The sequence below is a fragment of the Coregonus clupeaformis genome, chromosome 3 (assembly GCF_020615455.1).
Source record: "Coregonus clupeaformis isolate EN_2021a chromosome 3, ASM2061545v1, whole genome shotgun sequence".
NCBI classification, from domain to species: Eukaryota; Metazoa; Chordata; class Actinopteri; order Salmoniformes; family Salmonidae; genus Coregonus; species Coregonus clupeaformis.
Genome location: NC_059194.1, coordinates 25,583,191 through 25,603,086, shown reverse-complemented (window position 1 = coordinate 25,603,086; position 19,896 = coordinate 25,583,191). Strand labels below are relative to the sequence as shown.

Sequence of the window (19,896 nt, the reverse complement as noted above, 5' to 3'; positions counted from 1 at the left end):
CACCATGCTCCACTGTAGGGATGGTGCAAGGTTTCCTCCAGACTTGATGCTTGGTATTCAGGCCAAAGAGTTCAATCTTGGTTTCGCTTCCGTCTGGCCACTCTACCATAAAGGCCTGATTGGTGGAGTGCTGCAGAGATGGTTGTCCTTCTGGAAGGTTCTCCCATCTCCACAGAGGAACTCAGGAGCTCTGCCAGACCATCGGGTTCTTGGTCACCTCCCTGACCAAGGCCATTCTCTCCCGATTGGCCAGCTCTAGGAAGAGTCTTGGTGGTTCCAAACTTCCTCCGTTTAAGAATGATGGAGGCCACTGTGTTCTTGGGGACCCTCAATGCTGCAGAATTTTTTTCGACCCTTCCCCTGATCTGTGCCTCGACACAATCCTGTCTCTGAGCTTTACGGATAATTCCTTAGACCTCATGGCTTGGTTTTTGCTCTGACATCCACTGTCAACTGTGGTCCCTTATATAGACAGGTGTGTGACTTTCCAAATAATGTCCAATCAATTGAATTTACCACAGGTCGACTCCAATCAAGTTGTAGAAACATCTTAAGGATGATCAATGGAAACAGGATGCACCTGAGCTCAATTTTGAGTCTCATAGCAAAGGGTCTGAATACTTAAATAAAAAAGGTATTTGCAAACATTTCGAAAAATCTGTTTTCACTTTGTCATTATGGGGTATTGTGTGTATATTGATGAGGAAAATAATTAATTTAATCCATTTTAGAATAAGGCTGGAACATAACAAACTGTGGAAAAAGTCAAGGGTTCTGAATACTTTCCGAATGCACTGTAATTGACAGAGTGAAAAGAAGGAAGCCTGTGCAGAATAGTGCAAGAAGGCACTAAAGTAATACTGCAAAAAATGTGGCACAGCAATTAACTTTTTGTCCTGACTACAAAGTGTTATGTTTGAGGTAAATCCAATTCAATACATTACTGATTACCACTCTCCATATTTTCAAGCATAGTGGTAGCTGCATCATGTTATGGTTATTCTTGTAATCGTTAAGCACTGTAGAGTTTTTCAGGATAAAAAGAAACGGAATGGAGCTAAGCACAGGCAAAATCCTAGAGGAAAACCTGGTTCAATCTGCTTTCCACCAAACACAGGGAGATGAATTCACCTTTCAGCAGGACAATAACCTAAAACACAAGGCCAAATCTACACTGGAGTTTCTTACCAAGACGACATTGAATGTTCCTGAGTGACATAGTTACAGTTTTTACTTAATTTGGCTTGAAAATCCATGGCAAGACTTCAAAATGGCTGTCTAGCAATGATCAACAATCAACTTGACAGAGCTTGAATAATTTTTTTAAATAGGCAAATATTATACAATACAGGTGTGCAAAGCTTTTAGAGTCTTATCCAGAAAGACTCACAGCTGTAATCGCTGCCAAATGTGATTCTTACATTGACTCAGGGGGTTGAATACTTATCTAATCAAGATACAGTGAGCTCCATAATGCATTAGACAGTGACCATTATTTTGTTATTTTGGTTCTGTACTCTAGCACTTTGAGTTTGAAAGGATACAATGACAATGAGGGTGAAGTACAGACTGTCAGCTTTAATTTGAGGGTATTTTCATACATACAGTGAGGGAAAAAAGTATTTGATCCCCTGCTGATTTTGTATGTTTGCCCACTGACAAAGACATGATCAGTCTATAATTTTAATGGTAGGTTTATTTGAACAGTGAGAGACAGAATAACAACAAAATAAATCAAGAAAAATGTTATAAATTGATTTGCATTTTAATGAGGGAAATAAGTATTTGACCCCCTCTCAATCAGAAAGATTTCTGGCTCCCAGGTGTCTTTTATACAGGTAACGAGCTGAGATTAGGAGCACACTCTTAAAGGGAGTGCTCCTAATCTCAGTTTGTTACCTGTATAAAAGACACCTGTCCACAGAAGCAATCAATCAATCAGATTCCAAACTCTCCACCATGGCCAAGACCAAAGAGCTCTCCAAGGATGTCAGGGACAAGATTGTAGACCTACACAAGGCTGGAATGGGTGCGATTATTCGCAAATGGAAGAAACACAAAATAACTGTCAATCTCCCTCGGCCTGGGGCTCCATGCAAGATTCTTTGTCAGTGGGCAAACGTACAAAATCAGCAGGGGATCAAATACTTTTTTCCCTCACTGTATCAGATGAACCGTTTAGAAATTATTGAAGCTTTTGTACATGGTCCCCCCCATTTTCGGCCATCAAAAAACATTGGACAGTTTAACATAATGTAGAATAATGTAATCATTGTTAATATTTGGTAGCATATCCTTTGCATGCAATGACTGCTTGAAGTCTGCGATGCATCGACATCACCAGACGCTGGGTATCTTCCCTGGTGATGCTCTGCCAGGCCTGTACTGCAGCCATCTTCAGTTCCTGCATGTTTCGGGGACTTATTGCCTTCAGTCTCCTCTTCAGCATGTAAAATGCATGTTCAATTGGATTCAGATCCGGTCATTGACTCTGCCAGTCAAGGATTTTCCACTTTTTGGCCATCAAAAACCCCTTCGTTGCTCTACCAGTATGTTTAGGGTCATTGTCTTGTTGCATGATGAAGCGCCATCCAATGAGTTTGGAGGCATTTGGTTTTATCTGAGCAGATAAAATATTTCTGTAGAATTCAGAATTCATTGTTCTACTTCTGTCTGCAGTCACATGATCGATGAAGACAAGTGAGCCTGTTCCACTGGCAGCCATACAGGCCCAAGCCATAACACCCCATCCACCATGTTTCACAGATGAGGTGGTATGCTTTGGATCATGGGGATTTCTTTTTTTTCTCCACACTTTCCTCTTTCCATCATTCTGGTACATGTTAATCTTTGTCTCATCTGTCCACAATACTTTTTTCCAGAACTCTTGGGGCTCTTTTAGGTGCTTTTTAGCAAACTGTAATCTCGCCTTTCTGTTCTTCAGGCTTATCAGTGGTTTGCATCTTGTAGTGTACCCTCTGTAGTCCTGCTGGTGTAGTCTTCTACGTATGGTAGACTTTGACACATCTACACCTGCATCCAGGAGAGTGTTTTTGATCTGTAGGGCTGTTGTCAGGGGGGTTTTCTTCACCATAGAGAGTATTCTCCGGTCATCCACTACAGTGGTCTTCCTCGGTCTACTGGGTCTTTTGACATAATTGAGTTCACTGGTTGATTTTTTCTTGTTAATGATGAACCAAACTGTTGACTTGGGCATGGCCAGGGTTTTTGCAATGTTCCTGATTGATTGATTTTCATTTCTGAGCCTTATAACGGCCAGCTTCATTTGCATCGACCCGGCTGTCTTCCTCATGTTGTCACACCCCAACAACAACCTCCAAAGGCAATAGCAAAGTCTAGAATCAATACTATTCATCAACAGCTCTCCTGCATTCACTAACGACACAAATGAATACACCTGCCTAACGACACACATCTGTGAAGCCAATTTAACAAATACTTGTAGTACCTTAAAATGGGGGGGACCATGTACAAAGGTGCTGTCATTTCTAAACGGTTCATCCGATATGTATGAAAATACCCTCAAATTAAAGCTGACAGTCTGCACTTCACCCTCATTGTCATTGTATCCTTTCAAACTCAAAGTGCTAGAGTACAGAACCAAAATAACAAAAAAATTGTCACTGTCCAATGAATTATGGAGCTCACTGTATATTAGTGTTCTATTTTTAATTCATTCTTTACAAATGTTCAAATTGTTCTTCCACTTTGACATTACAGAGTATTTTGTGTAGATTGTTGACAATTAAATCCATTTGAATCCCACTTTGTAACACAACAAAATGTAGAAAAAGTCAAGGGGTGTGAATACTTTCTGAAGGATAGATAGATCTGGGAGAAATATGTAATATCCGGAATCCAGAACTGCTCTGCCAGTCAAGACAGAAACCAAATAAACCAAAGAAATGGAGTGGCGCTGGTCTTTCATAACAGAGCCTCTCAAATGAAAACATCCATCTTGAACGTACAGTGAAAAATTATTGTTGCCCCTCAAACAGCTTTACTCAAGGTCATGAAAATAGCACAGTATGTTGTTTGCCTGGTAATCTGAATATGACTAACGAAACAGCTAGACAGAGATGACCAAAAAATAAACATAAATCTGCCATCTGAAGTACCCAGGGCAGGATATGAGGAATGTGATGAAACATCAGTAATACAATGCGTTTACTGTAACTTACCCAACTATACCCAACGCAAAATTAGTGTATCCCCTCTGATGAGTCAGAGTTTGTGTGTTTCCCCAGGTAACACAATGGTCTGTGCAATAACACCAAAACGGACCTGTAAAAAAACCATCCCGTTGGCATCTAATTAAAGGGCCTCACCTATTGAGGTCTGTTTTCATTTCTTTCCTTTTGAAAATTGTTTTTATGAAAATACCTCCCTCCCCAGCATTCCCACTTCCACAGCTCCTTCCCAAGACAAACACAGCCCCCCATAGCAGAATGCTACATTAATCACTATAACAGAGGCGACACACTGAGGGCCTTCTGAAACCATGCCAAAACACATTCCCTTAATCAGGGGGAAAACAGCACAGATTGAAATCCTATCATGTGCATATTTGAAGCCATCCACCACACAATAATGCCCAATCACTACAAAAAACAACACAGGTTCCCCCCAAGCCCACTACTATACAATGCTATTCCGAGACCCCTTGCCCCAAGAAGGTGAACTGTAGGCCACGTCCAAACCTCCTCTCAACTAGAAGCAGAACAATGGGACGGATGCTGTTTCCACAGTCAGACTAGCTGGAGCTTCACCACACCTTTAGGAAGTATCACAGACCAAGGCAACAATAAGTACAGCTAAGTAAATAAAGACTACCCCGAAATTGGACTTGGGAACTCCAGGGGTGAGAAAGAAACACTGTGTGTTAAGACATTCAGAGTTCCAACAAACATTAGCAAGTTCCTCTCCCAACGGTAATGGAGGTTTGGGGGTTAAAGGGAATTTACATTAATTCACTTTTTATATTATACTGAAACTCCTCAAATATGTTTAGACTTCAGAGTGCAAGAGTGTTTCAAGGCAGAATGAGGTCCTCCCATTTATCATCTGATTCAGACCACAGAACCCCCCAAAAACTGTAATACTGTAACTGCATTGTCTTAAACAGACCTCCCCTGTTGCCTGACATTGAAGAGAATGGCCTGCAAATCAATACAAGGGAAAACAAGGGATGGGATTACACATGAATTCATTCATGAATGATGTGGTAATGTAAACCATACAAGACCGCTGCAAATGTTGCCACTGTTGCATTAGACCCAGACGAGTTGAGACTAAACCAAACTCTGCGAGTTCACCACAGATCTGAGGATGGCCTCTTGGTGCTGACAGACAACAGGAAGTTGTGATGTCCCAACCGACGCAGCCAGCGGGGTCCGGGAAACCAGGATTAGCGCCACAGTCTGCCACAAACATGTGTTTGTGCTCATAAAATGCCGCGTCATTCCTCTGAATTGATTATGGCAAAGTGGTCTCTGCATTTTTACCATGCCCCTTTGATGGTTTCAGCACTGCGTTCTTTCTGTGTTCTCTGCCCCTTTCTGATGCAGTGGTAACACGTGTGAGCTGGTTTCACTGAGCTTTTCATTTGAATGGCAGGGTCAGGGATAAATATGCAGACAATTCTCTCTTGGCCTAATGGTTGGCATACTTGTCAAATACATTTTCGGTGAGGACTAGGATGTTTTTGACAGATCTTGGACCAAATCCATCATGTACAAGTCCAGTTCAGACTGCAGTCTAATACACAGGCATTACATTGTTCTACTCGTCTGTTTTTCTAAATCTTTCTTTAAAAATCCTAATTGAACTAGAAATACCACAACACCCCCTGGTGGCTCTCCTGGGGGCAATTCCAGAGGGCACAGACGGAAGGGGTTAAAATTAGATTTTGCAGACTTTGCTCACAGCCGCCATTAAAAGCCATTACAATGAATTGGTTAAAACCCAACTCCCCAACGTATAACTCGTGGCTGCAAAAGGTTTGGGAACTGAATGAGACGGAATAAATAACACATTCACTTAGATTATAAAGCCCTACATTTATTAAAAGTTGGAGCCCAGTAATGGGACTATTAATATGCCATTTAGCAGACGCTTTTATCCAAAGCGATTTACAGTCATGCGTGCATACATTTTTGTGTATGGGTGGTCCCGGGGATCGAACCCACTACCCTGGCGTTACAAGCGCCGTGCTCTACCAGCTGAGCTACAGAGGACCATGAAATAAAGCCCCCCCTGCTCTTTTTGTTTATAATAATGATTATCTCTGGCTGGAAATGTTTTATGATTTCTGTTATGTTAATTTACCACCTTATATATTTTCACATATTTTACCATGTACCATGAACAGTACCAATCTGTACTCATATTTGTCTATATTAATCTGCTTTTTGAAAAAAAAAAGTAGAATCCTAATTGAACTATGTCCATCTCATCTCTCTAATGCACAACACATGAATGGAAAGGAACCTAAATAGAATGGGATCTTTGTTTTAGTTTATTTTTAAGAGCATTCAGTCTTGAAATGAGCATGCTCTACAGTGCATTTGTAGAACACATGCATATCATGCTCTGTTTTTCTGCATTCCCTTTAGCTTGTTGTCATTTTGTCATATCCAGCTCATTCTATCCTGAGCAACAATGGCCTAGTATTTAGACAACGCTATTTGATGGAATTCAATACTTGTAAAACTATTATTTACCACATTTGTCAGTAGCTTGTTTTACATGATGACTACAGCCTGTGAATAAGTTGTTTCTCTCACTTAAAACAGTGTACATTAAGTTTAATCAATCTATAGGTGACTAGGACATGAGTTAGTGGAAGTGCAGCTGTTGATACACATACAGTAAGTACATTGTGCTCTGAGAGGGATGTCTTCAGCTTGAAGTTTCCTGCACACGTTTCCTCTCTGAAAATCCTTTACTTCTTTAAAAAAGACATCTCCTGTCCTGTAGACACACAAAATGTTTATTGTAAATCTTATGATAACACACTGGGCTGTTTCAACAAGCTAGCAAACACCCTTTCCTGTTATCCCCTGAAGAAAATGATTGAAATACTTTAACCTGAGTTGGGCTTCAACAAGCATCCGGTTTGAACTTGAGAGTGCATGTGAAGATGTTACATCCAATCAACAAACTGAGAACCAGTGTCTCTTGCTCTATCAGTGACATATGGGTCAGTCAGAGCAGCATCTATAGAATTACTAGGTCACAAGGTCACAAGGTCATGTTTTAGCACTTATCCTGCAGTGAAGTCCTGTGGTCCATCTCAACATCTCTGGACTTATGCAACCAACAAAAAACTTGTGCTTCTCCAACCTCATGTCACTGCCTTTAGAATAATTTCTGGTCAATATTGTGATGGTTCGAGTTATGGAAGCAGAAACATACTTTAATATGAATCTATTGGACCTATGGAATTATTATTTTGAGACCACATTACTATATATTTTGTGTTTAATTGCCATAGTGATTTTGAGTTTACAAAGAGAGAAGAATCAAATGTGCAAAAAGGGGTTCACTCTGTCATCACCAGAGGGCAGTCACTGACAATAAGTAATGCAGTCACAGGACGCAGCACAAAGTACACTGCAGAAAAGAACAACAACGAGGCTATATACAAGGAGTACCAGTACCGAGTCAATGTGCAGGGGTACAAGGTAGTTAAGGTAATTGAGGTAATACAGTATGTACATGTAGGTAGGGGTAAAAATGACTAGGCAATCAGGATATATAATAAACAGAGTAGCAGCAGTGTATGTGAAGAGTGTGAAAGTGTTTCTATGTATGAGTGTGTGTGCGTGTGTTCGTGCGTGTGTGTGTGCGTGTGTGTGTGGCGTCAATATGCATGTGTGTGTGAGTGTATGTTATGTGTCAGTGTAGTATGTCAATAAACACCACTGCATACATTTTATATGTACATGTATTTATAACTAAACTCCTTACATAAATGTACAATCCAGTGGCCCAATAATATAGAAGTAACTCTGACACCTCCTGTAATTACACATTGTACAAACCTATGGAATGCACTTATCAAGGTACATACAGAGGGATATCAGCTGATGAGTTGGTTTCAGTAGGGGAAAAAACATATATGTAGATGTATTTAATGAAGATTCTGTTTGCTATTCTGCACTGGAATAACTTGTACACCACATAGGCCAACTGTAAAGCAATTCAGCTTGTATTGTAATATACACTCAGCACTTCAGAACTGTCAATGGCTCTGTAAGTGCCTTTGCTGAAGGCATCAGTGTTTTATGCACAAATTGCCAAACATACTATAGGGTGCACAGTATCTCATTCCCTGGTACATGGTGCCCTCTTGAGGAGACTACCTGGCAGTTGTTAGGGCTGGATTTAACCTCTGGTAGGCCACTAACTGGAGTTCTGTATCCATCCACAAGGGAGCAGTGGCTGTCAATTATCTCAGCTCAAATATCCTTCCACCAGAGCCTGGGGAAATAAGCAATTTTTTGGTTACAGTCAGTCAAGGCACCTGACCTGTGTCAATGTGGCTTTACTTTGTTTCGAGTTTTTTGCCTATTTAGTGTATGGTCAATGAGATTCAGAAGCCATACTTCACTTTGAAATATGAAATAAAATTCCTGTAAATGCAGTAGACCCAAATGGACAGATCTCTCTATCTGTAGCATATGTCCTCTGATTTTTTTTACATAAACCAAATATTTGCATTGCAAGGCACTGGCATGGTCATGGCTTCTTGATCACCTTTCCCACCCACCCAAAAAGGAAAACATGTCTCCTGTTCAATATCTGTTTCCTACCTTTAACACACAAAAAAGCACACTGGAGGTCAACCTTTATCTCCTTTGGGTTTATTTGACACTAGATGACTCCAACTGTCTGACTCCAACTGTCTGTTGTGAAAAAACTATTATCAGTCATATATAAAAACATCAAATGCTTTAAAATAAATAAATAGGCCTATTTGTAGGCCTAGTAAAGTACATGTGTTAATAGTAGGCCTGAGACTAGGCTTATGTTTGACAATTGTACTTCGATTCGTTTGGATTGTTTTACGATAGATATTGCAATTGATTTTAGACTTATTATGCCATCTCTTATGTAAAATAGGGACGGATAACAACTAAGATCATGCCTAATATATTGGCACGCACGGGCGTAAGACCACATTGTCGTTGAGCGGGTGTCATAGGTTAAACCGGAATTAGCTGTGAAGTGCGACCTTGAAGTGTCGAAGTGCGAACTAAAAGGAATGTGAAAAGTTCGCCTTGCTACAGGAGAAAGTCTCATCATACTTTCTACCTATTTTGCAAGTGAATATCTTTAACAAATACGATCAGCTTCCGAAAGCGTGAAACGTGTCTGGGGACATGGGAGACGTTGCCTTCCCATATTAGCAGGTTTAGCCCCAAATACATTATTCAACCAAAGTAAAGGAGAGTGTGGCGGTTGTGTTGGACCATCACCTGAACTGTAAATGAGGGTTTGGCCCGCGGGTGGTTTTATTTGTCCCACCAAGTTTTCAGAGCATAAAAAAAAAATGTTGGTTTTTTTTTGTTAGAATTTTCATTTTTGGACTCTAAAAACACCAGGAGATCAGCTCCAAGTTATTTTAATTTTAGAAATCTGTTCCCAAGTATTCCCATGCATTATATTATTATATATGTCATCATATAAGTCGCTCTGGATAAGAGCGTCTGCTAAATGACTAAAATGTAAATGTAAATGTAATTTTGTTCTGGCCCCCTAACCATCTGCTTAAGAAAAAAATAGGCCTGTTGCTGAATCTAGTTGATGATCCCTGCTGTAAATAGCCCCGTGTAGCTCAGTTGGTATAATAATATGCAATTTAGCAGACGCTTTTATCCAAAGCGACTTACAGTCATGTGCCCATACATTTTTACGTATGGGTGGTCCCGGGGATCGAACCCACTACCCTGGCGTTACAAGTGCCATGCTCTAGCAATTGAGCTACAGAGGACCACATAGCTCAGTTGGTAGAGCATGGCGCTTGCAACGCCAGGGTTGTGGGTTCGATTCCCACGGGGGGCCAGTGTGAGATTTTTTTTTTTTATGCACTCACTAACTGTAAGAGCGTCTAATAAATGTTTAATGCTGTTTGTTTTATTATTCTCTCACACAAAACTGAATGACATCAACACAATCAAGAAATTGACATCTACAATTGCACGTTATATAATAGCCTATATATATAATAGCCTATATAATAGCCACGTTATATAATATAATAGCCTACAAATAGCCTAGCTTATTATAGCACAGTAATAGTCCTGTATTAAAATAAGGCCAAGGCTGTCACATCTTTATTTCTAATAAAGAATAATGTATGCAACTTAATAGGCCTAAATAAAAAATATTGTTGAAAATAGAAAATATATTGCAAGCACACTTAAATTGGCCTGAGAGATATGTATAAGGCCTAACGTGTTCAGGAGCATATCCATTTAAGCATATTGTTTGTTGCAATTCACTTTTGCGATTATATTTTGATTCATGGCGCCAATATTTCAGAGTTGGGAGTGGAGTTTGCTCTTTTTGGGGTGATGCGTAAAACAGGCGCTAGAGGACAGTGGGTTTGGCAGCATTATTGACTCGTCATTTGAATGCAAATCTTCGGGATTTGAAGACTCTTCTGACGTCAGGAAGGAAGACCTTAGTATACCTTTACCACCACCACCACCTTGACAACAGAGCCACATCCTGTGAGAAAGTATCACGTCAGGAACTACTTCGCAATTCATTTTGGGGAGCACCATTGGACTACACACAACATAACCACAGCAAGAGGATTGTTATTAACATTTTTTGACGCAGTTGCAGGGCAACTATGTCCACTTGAAAGTCACTTTTGTCTTTTTTTTTCAAATCATGCATGTGGGATACCTTTTGGATAAAGAAGGCAGCATGTATCACCAAGGACCTGTAAGACGATCGGGCATCAACATCCCACCACAGAACTTTGTTTCCACGCCACAATATTCCGACTTTACTGGATACCATCATGTGCCAAACATGGATACGCACGCACAGTCTTCGGGGGCTTGGGGAGCTCCTTATGGCGCACCGAGAGAGGACTGGGGCGCCTATAGTCTGGGGCCTCCTAACACTATTCCTACGCCCATGAACAACTCCTCGCCAGGACAAGTTTCCTATTGCTCACCTGAATATAATCCCATGCACGCGCCAGGGTCAGCAGTATTGCAATCACCTCCAGATAATATTTCTGTTGCTCAACTTTCCCCGGATAGAGAAAGGCGCAATTCTTCTTACCAGTGGATGAGCAAAACGGTACAATCATCTTCCACGGGTGAGTAAGGTCACAAGCTTGAGCCAATAAATGCATGCCACTGTTAAAATCATTCGTGCAAGAGCACAGCATCAACTCATGCCAAACTACATCTTCATATTTTGCTAAGAAGAGACGAAATTGTTGTGTTTTTCTCTTGTGCTGTGAAATATGCTGGTGTTGGCTCATAAAAGTTGTGCAAGTGCAACAGGTAGTATTTAGAGAATTGATACAGTATAAAAAATAATTGCATAATTTAAGTGATAAAGCTCACCGTAAAAACGAATAACCTCATGCATAATGCGTAATGAGTGCATTTTGGTCGAATTTAGGAGAGATTCGTAAGGAATAAAAGGAAGCACTAACATTACATTATCTAATCATGTTTTAAATTAGATGTCACCAAAAGTACGCAGTTGCATGTAAAATGTTTGTATTAGGCACATTTTGAAAACTGTAAATTGCAACTTCAAAACAGAAGCGAAAGGAGGAAAATGATAGGCTCTAGATCGAATTTGTCGAATTCATTATTGACAATGCAACTGTAGGCCTACAATCGCGATACTAGTCTGATAAACTATGATATTAATTAAAACGTTAACATCTTAGTTATTTTCTGATACAGGCCTATAGCCTTATGGAGGAAACGATGAAGGTGTCAAGATCAGAAACGGCGCCAGGCGCACTTGTAATGCTAATTTCTCAACTCCCGTAAACTAGATGTGAGGTCTACTTTTCCTGCTACATTGTCTCAGGTTTTGAGGTTATCCGTCATATTCAGGCTGCGGCCTCTTTTAACACCTCATTTTACTTTGATATGCACCAAAGTGTCTTCATCGGCTCCCATTCTTCGCGTTCTATTGCCGGAAAGGGTGACGTTTTTCACAGCAAATAAAGAAAGGTCTTTGACGAATATAAACAAAGCTTTATAACTTGGCAATAAACCACAACATCTCTTAATTCTCTAGACATTAAATATGTAGAAAATATAACTCTTTACTTTAGGCCTATATTTCTCAATTAGACTGTTATAGTAACATAAACCTAAATTAACTCGTAGATGTCGTTTGATAGCTTATTAACTTGGCTATAAAACGAACCACTGTAATATCCAGAAAATATTTTAGCCTAGATGTATTGTTTTGTATTTTTATTATTAGGCTAGCTTATCAAACGTGTTGTCAAGTATTTAATTATAGGAGGCTATCCCTGGACTTGTCAAACGTATCAAGCATGACCTATGAAATCAACATGTTTCAATGTTGTTCAAAACGACTAATATTGTTGTCTACCTGATAAAAGTTTATGTATTTATAGTATATTGATCAACAAAAGCAACCTGATCCATGCTAGATAAATGTCTGAGATAGTATTGCCTTGTCACTCCTTTGAGTGTCCTGTGTTGCTTCTTAACACATCAATGGAGTTTAGGTAATATCTCTGAGACTCTTTGTTCTGCAGTTTGTTCAAAAAGTGAGATCAAAAGATCAGTGGCTCAATTTGCATATCTACCAACAAAGCAACACAATCTAGATTAACATGATAGCCACCACTTCAGTTGATAGAGCCTAAAGATGTTTCATACAAATTTTGAGATGTATTAGATAAACGAAGCATAAAGTTTAATAGGCATTTTGATAATTAACCTGTTGATTATCTTATTTCTCTAGTATTAAGCCCACTTGCTATAAATACTCAAAATTACTGCTTTAAAGGTGAATTTAAAACAAGAATGAACTTCGGAGTTTAAATAGCCTATTGCCCCTGTATTTATCAATAATTTGAAAACCATTAAAATTGCATTATTACTTTGCATCATATTCTATGTTCATTGTGACTAACCTATTTAAAAATTAGGCCTATGAAGCATATTGAATTCTCATAACTTCTCATAATTTCAGGCAAAACAAGAACGAAGGAGAAATACAGAGTGGTTTACACCGATCACCAGAGACTGGAACTGGAGAAGGAGTTCCATTTTAATCGTTACATCACTATCAGAAGAAAGTCAGAACTTGCAGGGAACCTTGGCCTTTCAGAACGACAGGTAGGTCTATACCGATTAATGATAGAGCATTAGGGCCCTAGACTTGACAAATTAAATGATGAATCAAATATAAAACGAAATACAAATTTTGACACATTTTTCTTTTACATTTACAGGTGAAGATTTGGTTTCAAAATCGCAGAGCCAAGGAAAGGAAATTAATCAAAAAGAAAATGGGATCTGATGGCAGCGGAGGATCAGTGCACAGTGACCCCGGTTCAGTCAGTCCTCAGCCGGTACCAGGCTCACTCAGTCCGTCGGATATTCACGGCTCTCTCTACCCACCCCCCGGAATGAACACCATGCCATCTATTAGGAACATACAGCAAGTTACTGTCACTCAGTAGAATCGAATTTGGACCATCCAACATAACTGAGCACTCCGACACGCTGAAAGGACAGTTCCGCAAGACTTGGCTCCCAATGGATTATTCAGACGTCCTGAAGCACATGTTGTGGATTACGAGAAGTCGAGAAACAAGATGATTTATAATTGCAAAGAAATGCTGGAGGCTCTTCAAATATAAATTTTATAGAATAGTTCTAATAATAAAATAAAAACATACAAAAATCAACTTATGGTTCAGAAATGTAGGCTTAATGCTTAACTTGTTTGTTTGTGTCTGAGTTATTGAGATAGGCAATATCATTTTTTATATGTGATTAGGTGTATAAGTGTTTGTTAATAAAATGAGAAATCAGGTAGGCAATACATTTTATTTTAAGTTTAACTGGACAGAAAATGCATATTATTCATTTGGAGCTTCTGTTTGACAAACTTTTTGCATTTCCTGCTCCAATTTGATTGCAAAGCACACTTCCTTAACCTTTTTCTACAGGGACAAGTGAGGCAGGTTTTAAGAGTGATACGGGTAGAACGTTTGTCTGATGGCAACGTTCAAAATGTAAATAAAATGTGTTTTTTACAATAACGTTATACCGTTTTCTACTTATTTCATTGACTGGAAAAGCATACTTTTGCAAAATTACAGGAATGTGAGTGTGCAAAGGCCTACTGTTTTCTAAAACACTATTGTTGATGTATATATTTGATATTTCACAACCATACAAATTATTTATCAAGAGCTTAATTCATTAAGCGATTACAGTGTACATGCTCTTAAATTGTTTATTACCCTTCTATTTCGTTTTCCAAACTATAAGGATGGGATTAAAGTAAATTCTGACTGCCCAGCATGTGTCAAAGGCAATATTTGATGATGATCTGTTATTGGCAGAGAGGTTTGGAACTCTCTTTCTTATTGGTCTATTAACTCATTTACAGCCTGGTGATGTCACCAAGCAGGCCAAAACTCCATCCCACCAAAACAGGCTGGTTTTCCCTCCCCACTCAGACCACTCCCAGACAGTCCTAGAAAAATTCTGTCTTGAGAATATGCTCTTTGCTAAGGAGCAATTTTTGTTTCTTTTTGACCATTTTAATTGAAAACAATCACAGTAAGGTACTTAATTGTTACCCAGAAATTATTTGATATTGAGATTTAAAAAATGGCTGCAATGGGCCTCTAAAATTGTCAAAAATAAACATAAATTGCTTCTTAGCAAAGAGCAATTTCTCATGCAAGAATTTTGCTAGGACTATTTGGGAGTGGTCTGAGTAGGGAGGGGAAAACTGAAAACGAGCTATTATAGATGCAGTAAAAAGGTCAATGGAACTCTGCCAAAACAATGGAATTGCCATGGAAACGCATGGAGGATAAGATACTGTGGGGGAAAGATCCCGAGTCTCCTCATTGCCCCCCAGCAAAATTAGCCCACATTTAGGCTATTGTTTATATGTGTATCTCACACTATGTTGAGGTAAAAATCTGAGTATAATGCTTGTATGGATGTCAACCCCAATACATGTTAATGTCATCGTCACCAATCAACTGCATTACAGTTAAAAATGACTGACTACCACCACCGATTTCTCTATACTAGCTATGCTATCAGCTTATACGAGCGGGAGTTAGCATTTGTCACTTCTTCTAAACCTGAAAAGGGACTACTTCTAAATGTTATGCAGCGAAAGCAACCAAATACATCAAAATCAGACTTTAGTAACCACATTGTGGAACTGTTACAATACATCAATCATGGCATATTTGATGAATATCCACTTTGTTAGATCAGATTTGTTGAATGTGTGCCAATCCAGCATCCCAATGGGCACACACTGGTTGAATCAATGTTGTTTCCACGTCATTTCAACGAAATTAAGTTGAAACAACATGGAATAGACGTTGAATTGACGTCTGTGCCCAGTGCAGTCCTTTCCTACTTCTATCCCCCACGGTCTGCGTTCCATTGACCTCTTTACTGCATCTACTGGCAGAGAGGTTTGGAACTCTCTTTCTTACAGATGTCACCAGGCAGGTCAAAACTCCATCCCACCAAAACAGGCTGAAATTCCAGGCAGTCTTTTCAAACAGCTCTTACACTAAAAGGGCATTATCATAATTTTCACAATTTCACAGTATTATTCCAACCTCATAGTGTGGAAATATAAAGAAAACACAGGAAAATCAAATTTTTGAGTGCAAAAATTAAATTGTTTTGTGAAGCTTACATTCAATTGCCACTCCCATGTTGCAATTAGTGGCTGATTTAAGATGAAATCGTCAACCTTGTTATGGTCAACCCTGTTACTTCATTTGGCAGTTAATAGGCACATACTATAGTCATATTTTATTCAACCTCTTGTTTTTTGTGAAGTTGAACATGTGCTCTTTATGACAAAAAGAAAAGGTACCAAATTGGTGGAATGACCCAGGGGCAATATGGGCATATGCCTAATCTATTTCCATGAAACACTATGAACACTATGTGAGTGTGTAGCAGAGGTGTCATGCCCATAGGGGGCACAGGGGCATGTGCCCCCTCTGATTTGCCCTGTTTAAATACAGTGCCTTCAGAAAGTATTCACACCCCTTGACTTTTTCCCCCCAAAATTTGTGTTACAGCCTGAAGTTAAAATTGATAAAATGTTGATTTTGTGTCACTGGCCTACACACAATACCCCATAATGTCAAAGTGGAATAATGTTTTTAGAAATGTTAACAAAAAAAAAAAAAATGAAAAGCTGAAATGTCTTGAGTCAATAAGTATTCAACCCCTTTGTTATGGCAAGCCTAAATAAGTTCAAAAGTAAAAATGTGCTTAACAAGTCACATAATAAGTTGCATAGAATCACTCTGTGTGCAATAATAATGTTTAACATGAGTTTTGAATGACTACTTCATCTCTGTACCCCACACATAAAATGATCTGTAAGGTCCCTCAGTCGAGCAGTGAATTTCAAACACAGATTCAACCACAAAGACCAGGGAGGTTTTCCAATGCCCCGCAAAGGGCACCTATTGGTAGATGGGCGATACAGGCGTCCTTCCTAACTCAGTTGCTGGAGAGGAAGGAAACCACTCAGGGATTTCACCATGAGGCCAATGGTGACTTTAAAACAGTTACATAGTTTAATGGCTGTGATAGGAGAAAACTGAGGATGGATCAACAACATTGTAGTTACTCCACAATACAGGAAAGGAAGACCCAGAGTTACCTTTGCTGCAGAGGATAAGTTTATTAGAGTTAACTGCACCTCAGATTGCAGCCCAAATATATGCATCACAGAGTTCAAGTAATAGAAAAATCTCAACATCAACTGTTCAGAGGAGACTGCATGAATCAGGCCTTCATGGTCAAATTGCTGCAAAGAAACCACTACTAAAGGACACCAATAAGAAGAAGAGACTTGCTTGGGCCACGAAATATGAGCAATGGACATTAGACCGGTGTAAATCTGTCCTTTGGTCTGATGAGTCCAAATTTGAGATTTTTGGTTCCAACCGCTGTGTCTTTGTGAGACTGAGAGTAGGTGAACGGATGATCTCCGCATGTGTGGTTCCCACATGAAGCATGTAGGAGAAGGTGTGATGTTGTGGGAGTGCTTTGCTGGTGACACTGCCAGTGATTTATTTAGAATTCAAGGCACACTTAACCAGCATGGCTACCACAGCATTCTGGAGCGATACGCCAGCCCATCTGGTGTGCGCTTAGTGGGACTATCATTTGTTTTTTAACACTACAATGACCCAACACACCTCCAGGCTGTAGAAGGGCTATTGGACCAAGAAGGAGAGTGATGGAGTGCTGCATCAGATGACCTGGCCTCCACAATCACCCAACCTCAACCCAATTGAAATGGTTTGGGATGAGTTGGACCGCAGAGTGAAGGAAAAGCAGCCAACAAGTGCTCAGCATATGTGGGAACTCCTTCAAGACTGTTGGAAAAGCATTGCAGGTGAAGCTGGTTGAGAGAATGCCAAGAGTGTGTAAAGCTGTCATCAAGGCAAAGGATGGCTACTTTGTTGGTTACTACATGATTCCATAAATGTTATTTCATAGTTTTTATGTCTTCACTATTATTCTACAATGTAGAAAATAGTACAAATAAAGAAAAACCTTTGAATGAGTAGGTGTGTCCAAACTTTTGACTGGCACTGTATATATATATATATATACAGTGGGGGGAACAAGTATTTGATACACTGCCGATTTTGCAGGTTTTCCTACTTACAAAGCATGTAGAGGTTTGTAATTTTTATCATAGGTACACTTCAACTGTGAGAGACGGAATCTAAAACAAAAATCCAGAAAATCACATTGTATGATTTTTAAGTAATTAATTTGCATTTTATTGCATGACATAAGTATTTGATACATCAGAAAAGCAGAACTTAATATTTGGTACAGAAACCTTTGTTTGCAATTACAGAGATCATACGTTTCCTGTAGCTCTTGACCAGGTTTGCACACACTGCAGCAGGGATTTTGGCCCACTCCTCCATACAGACCTTTTCCAGATCCTTCAGGTTTCGGGGCTGTCGCTGGGCAATACGGACTTTCAGCTCCCTCCAAAGATTTTCTATTGGGTTCAGGTCTGGAGACTGGCTAGGCCACTCCAGGACCTTGAGATGCTTCTTACGGAGCCACTCCTTAGTTGCCCTGGCTGTGTGTTTCGGGTCGTTGTCATGCTGGAAGACCCAGCCACGACCCATCTTCAATGCTCTTACTGAGGGAAGGAGGTTGTTGGCCAAGATCTCGCGATACATGGCCCCATCCATCCTCCCCTCAATACAGTGCAGTCATCCTGTCCCCTTTGCAGAAAAGCATCCCTAAAGAATGATGTTTCCACCTCCATGCTTCACGGTTGGGATGGTGTTCTTGGGGTTGTACTTATCCTTCTTCTTCCTCCAAACACGGTGAGTGGAGTTTAGACCAAAAAGCTATATTTTTGTCTCATCAGACCACATTACCTTCTCCCATTCCTCCTCTGGATCCTCCATATGGTCATTGGCAAACTTCAGACGGGCCTGGACATGTGCTGGCTTGAGCAGGGGGACCTTGCGTGCGCTGCAGGATTTTAATCCATGACGGCGTAGTGTGTTACTAATGGTTTTCTTTGAGACTGTGGTCCCAGCTCTTTTCAGGTCACTGATCCCTCACCTTCCTCATGATCATTGATGCCCCACAAGGTGAGATCTTGCATGGAGCCCCAGACCGAGGGTGATTGACCGTCATCTTGAACTTCTTCCATTTTCTAATAATTGCGCCAACAGTTGTTGCCTTCTCACCAAGCTGCTTGCCTATTGTCCTGTAGCCCATCCCAGCCTTGTGCAGGTCTACAATTTTATCCCTGATGTCCTTACACAGCTCTCTGGTCTTGGCCATTGTGGAGAGGTTGGAGTCTGTTTGATTGAGTGTGTGGACAGGTGTCTTTTATACAGGTAACGAGTTCAAACAGGTGCAGTTAATACAGGTAATGAGTGGAGAACAGGAGGGCTTCTTAAAGAAAAAACTAACAGGTCTGTGAGAGCCGGAATTCTTACTGGTTGGTAGGTGATTAAATACTTATGTCATGCAATAAAATGCAAATTAATTACTTAAAAATCATACAATGTGATTTTCTGGATTTTTGTTTTAGATTCCGTCTCTCACAGTTGAAGTATACCTATGATAAAAATTACAGACCTCTACATGCTTTGTAAGTAGGAAAACCTGCAAAATCGGCAGTGTATCAAATACTTGTTCTCCCCACTGATTATATATATATATATATATATATATATATATATATACTACCAGTACAGTTGAAAAATATATGGCAAATAGAAATCTAATATGGATGGTGTTAAGAGATAGATGGGTGGTGTTGAATGGAGTTGAAGGATGGGACTAATAACAACTAACAACAACTAATAACAACAAGATAACTAATGTAAAGCATACTGTGTCCATAATAAGTATATAGGTTATAGGTTGAGAGCTTTTGTGAAAGAGCACAGTTAGAAAGATATGGCATATAGAAGCAAACCGGATGGACATCATGAAAATGATCGGAGAGGTTGAGGGTAGAGGAAGTTCAGGAGTAAAAACAAACAAAATAGAATATTTGTAAAATTGACTGTGTCCATAAAATGTATATAGTATATATAAGCTGGAAGTA

General features: G+C 39.7%; 1 protein-coding gene across 1 annotated transcript; it reads left to right on the top strand.

Annotated features, from left to right (window-relative positions):
* The first annotated feature begins 10,926 nt into the window (after nt 1-10,926).
* Nucleotides 10,927-14,236, top strand: cdx4 (caudal type homeobox 4). The gene is made up of 3 exons (XM_041857818.1): nt 10,927-11,365; nt 13,246-13,391; nt 13,508-14,236. Exons 1-3 carry the CDS (start codon nt 10,927-10,929, stop codon nt 13,736-13,738), a joined length of 816 nt encoding a protein of 271 aa, XP_041713752.1. The 3' UTR covers nt 13,739-14,236.
* The last annotated feature ends 5,660 nt before the right edge of the window (nt 14,237-19,896 follow it).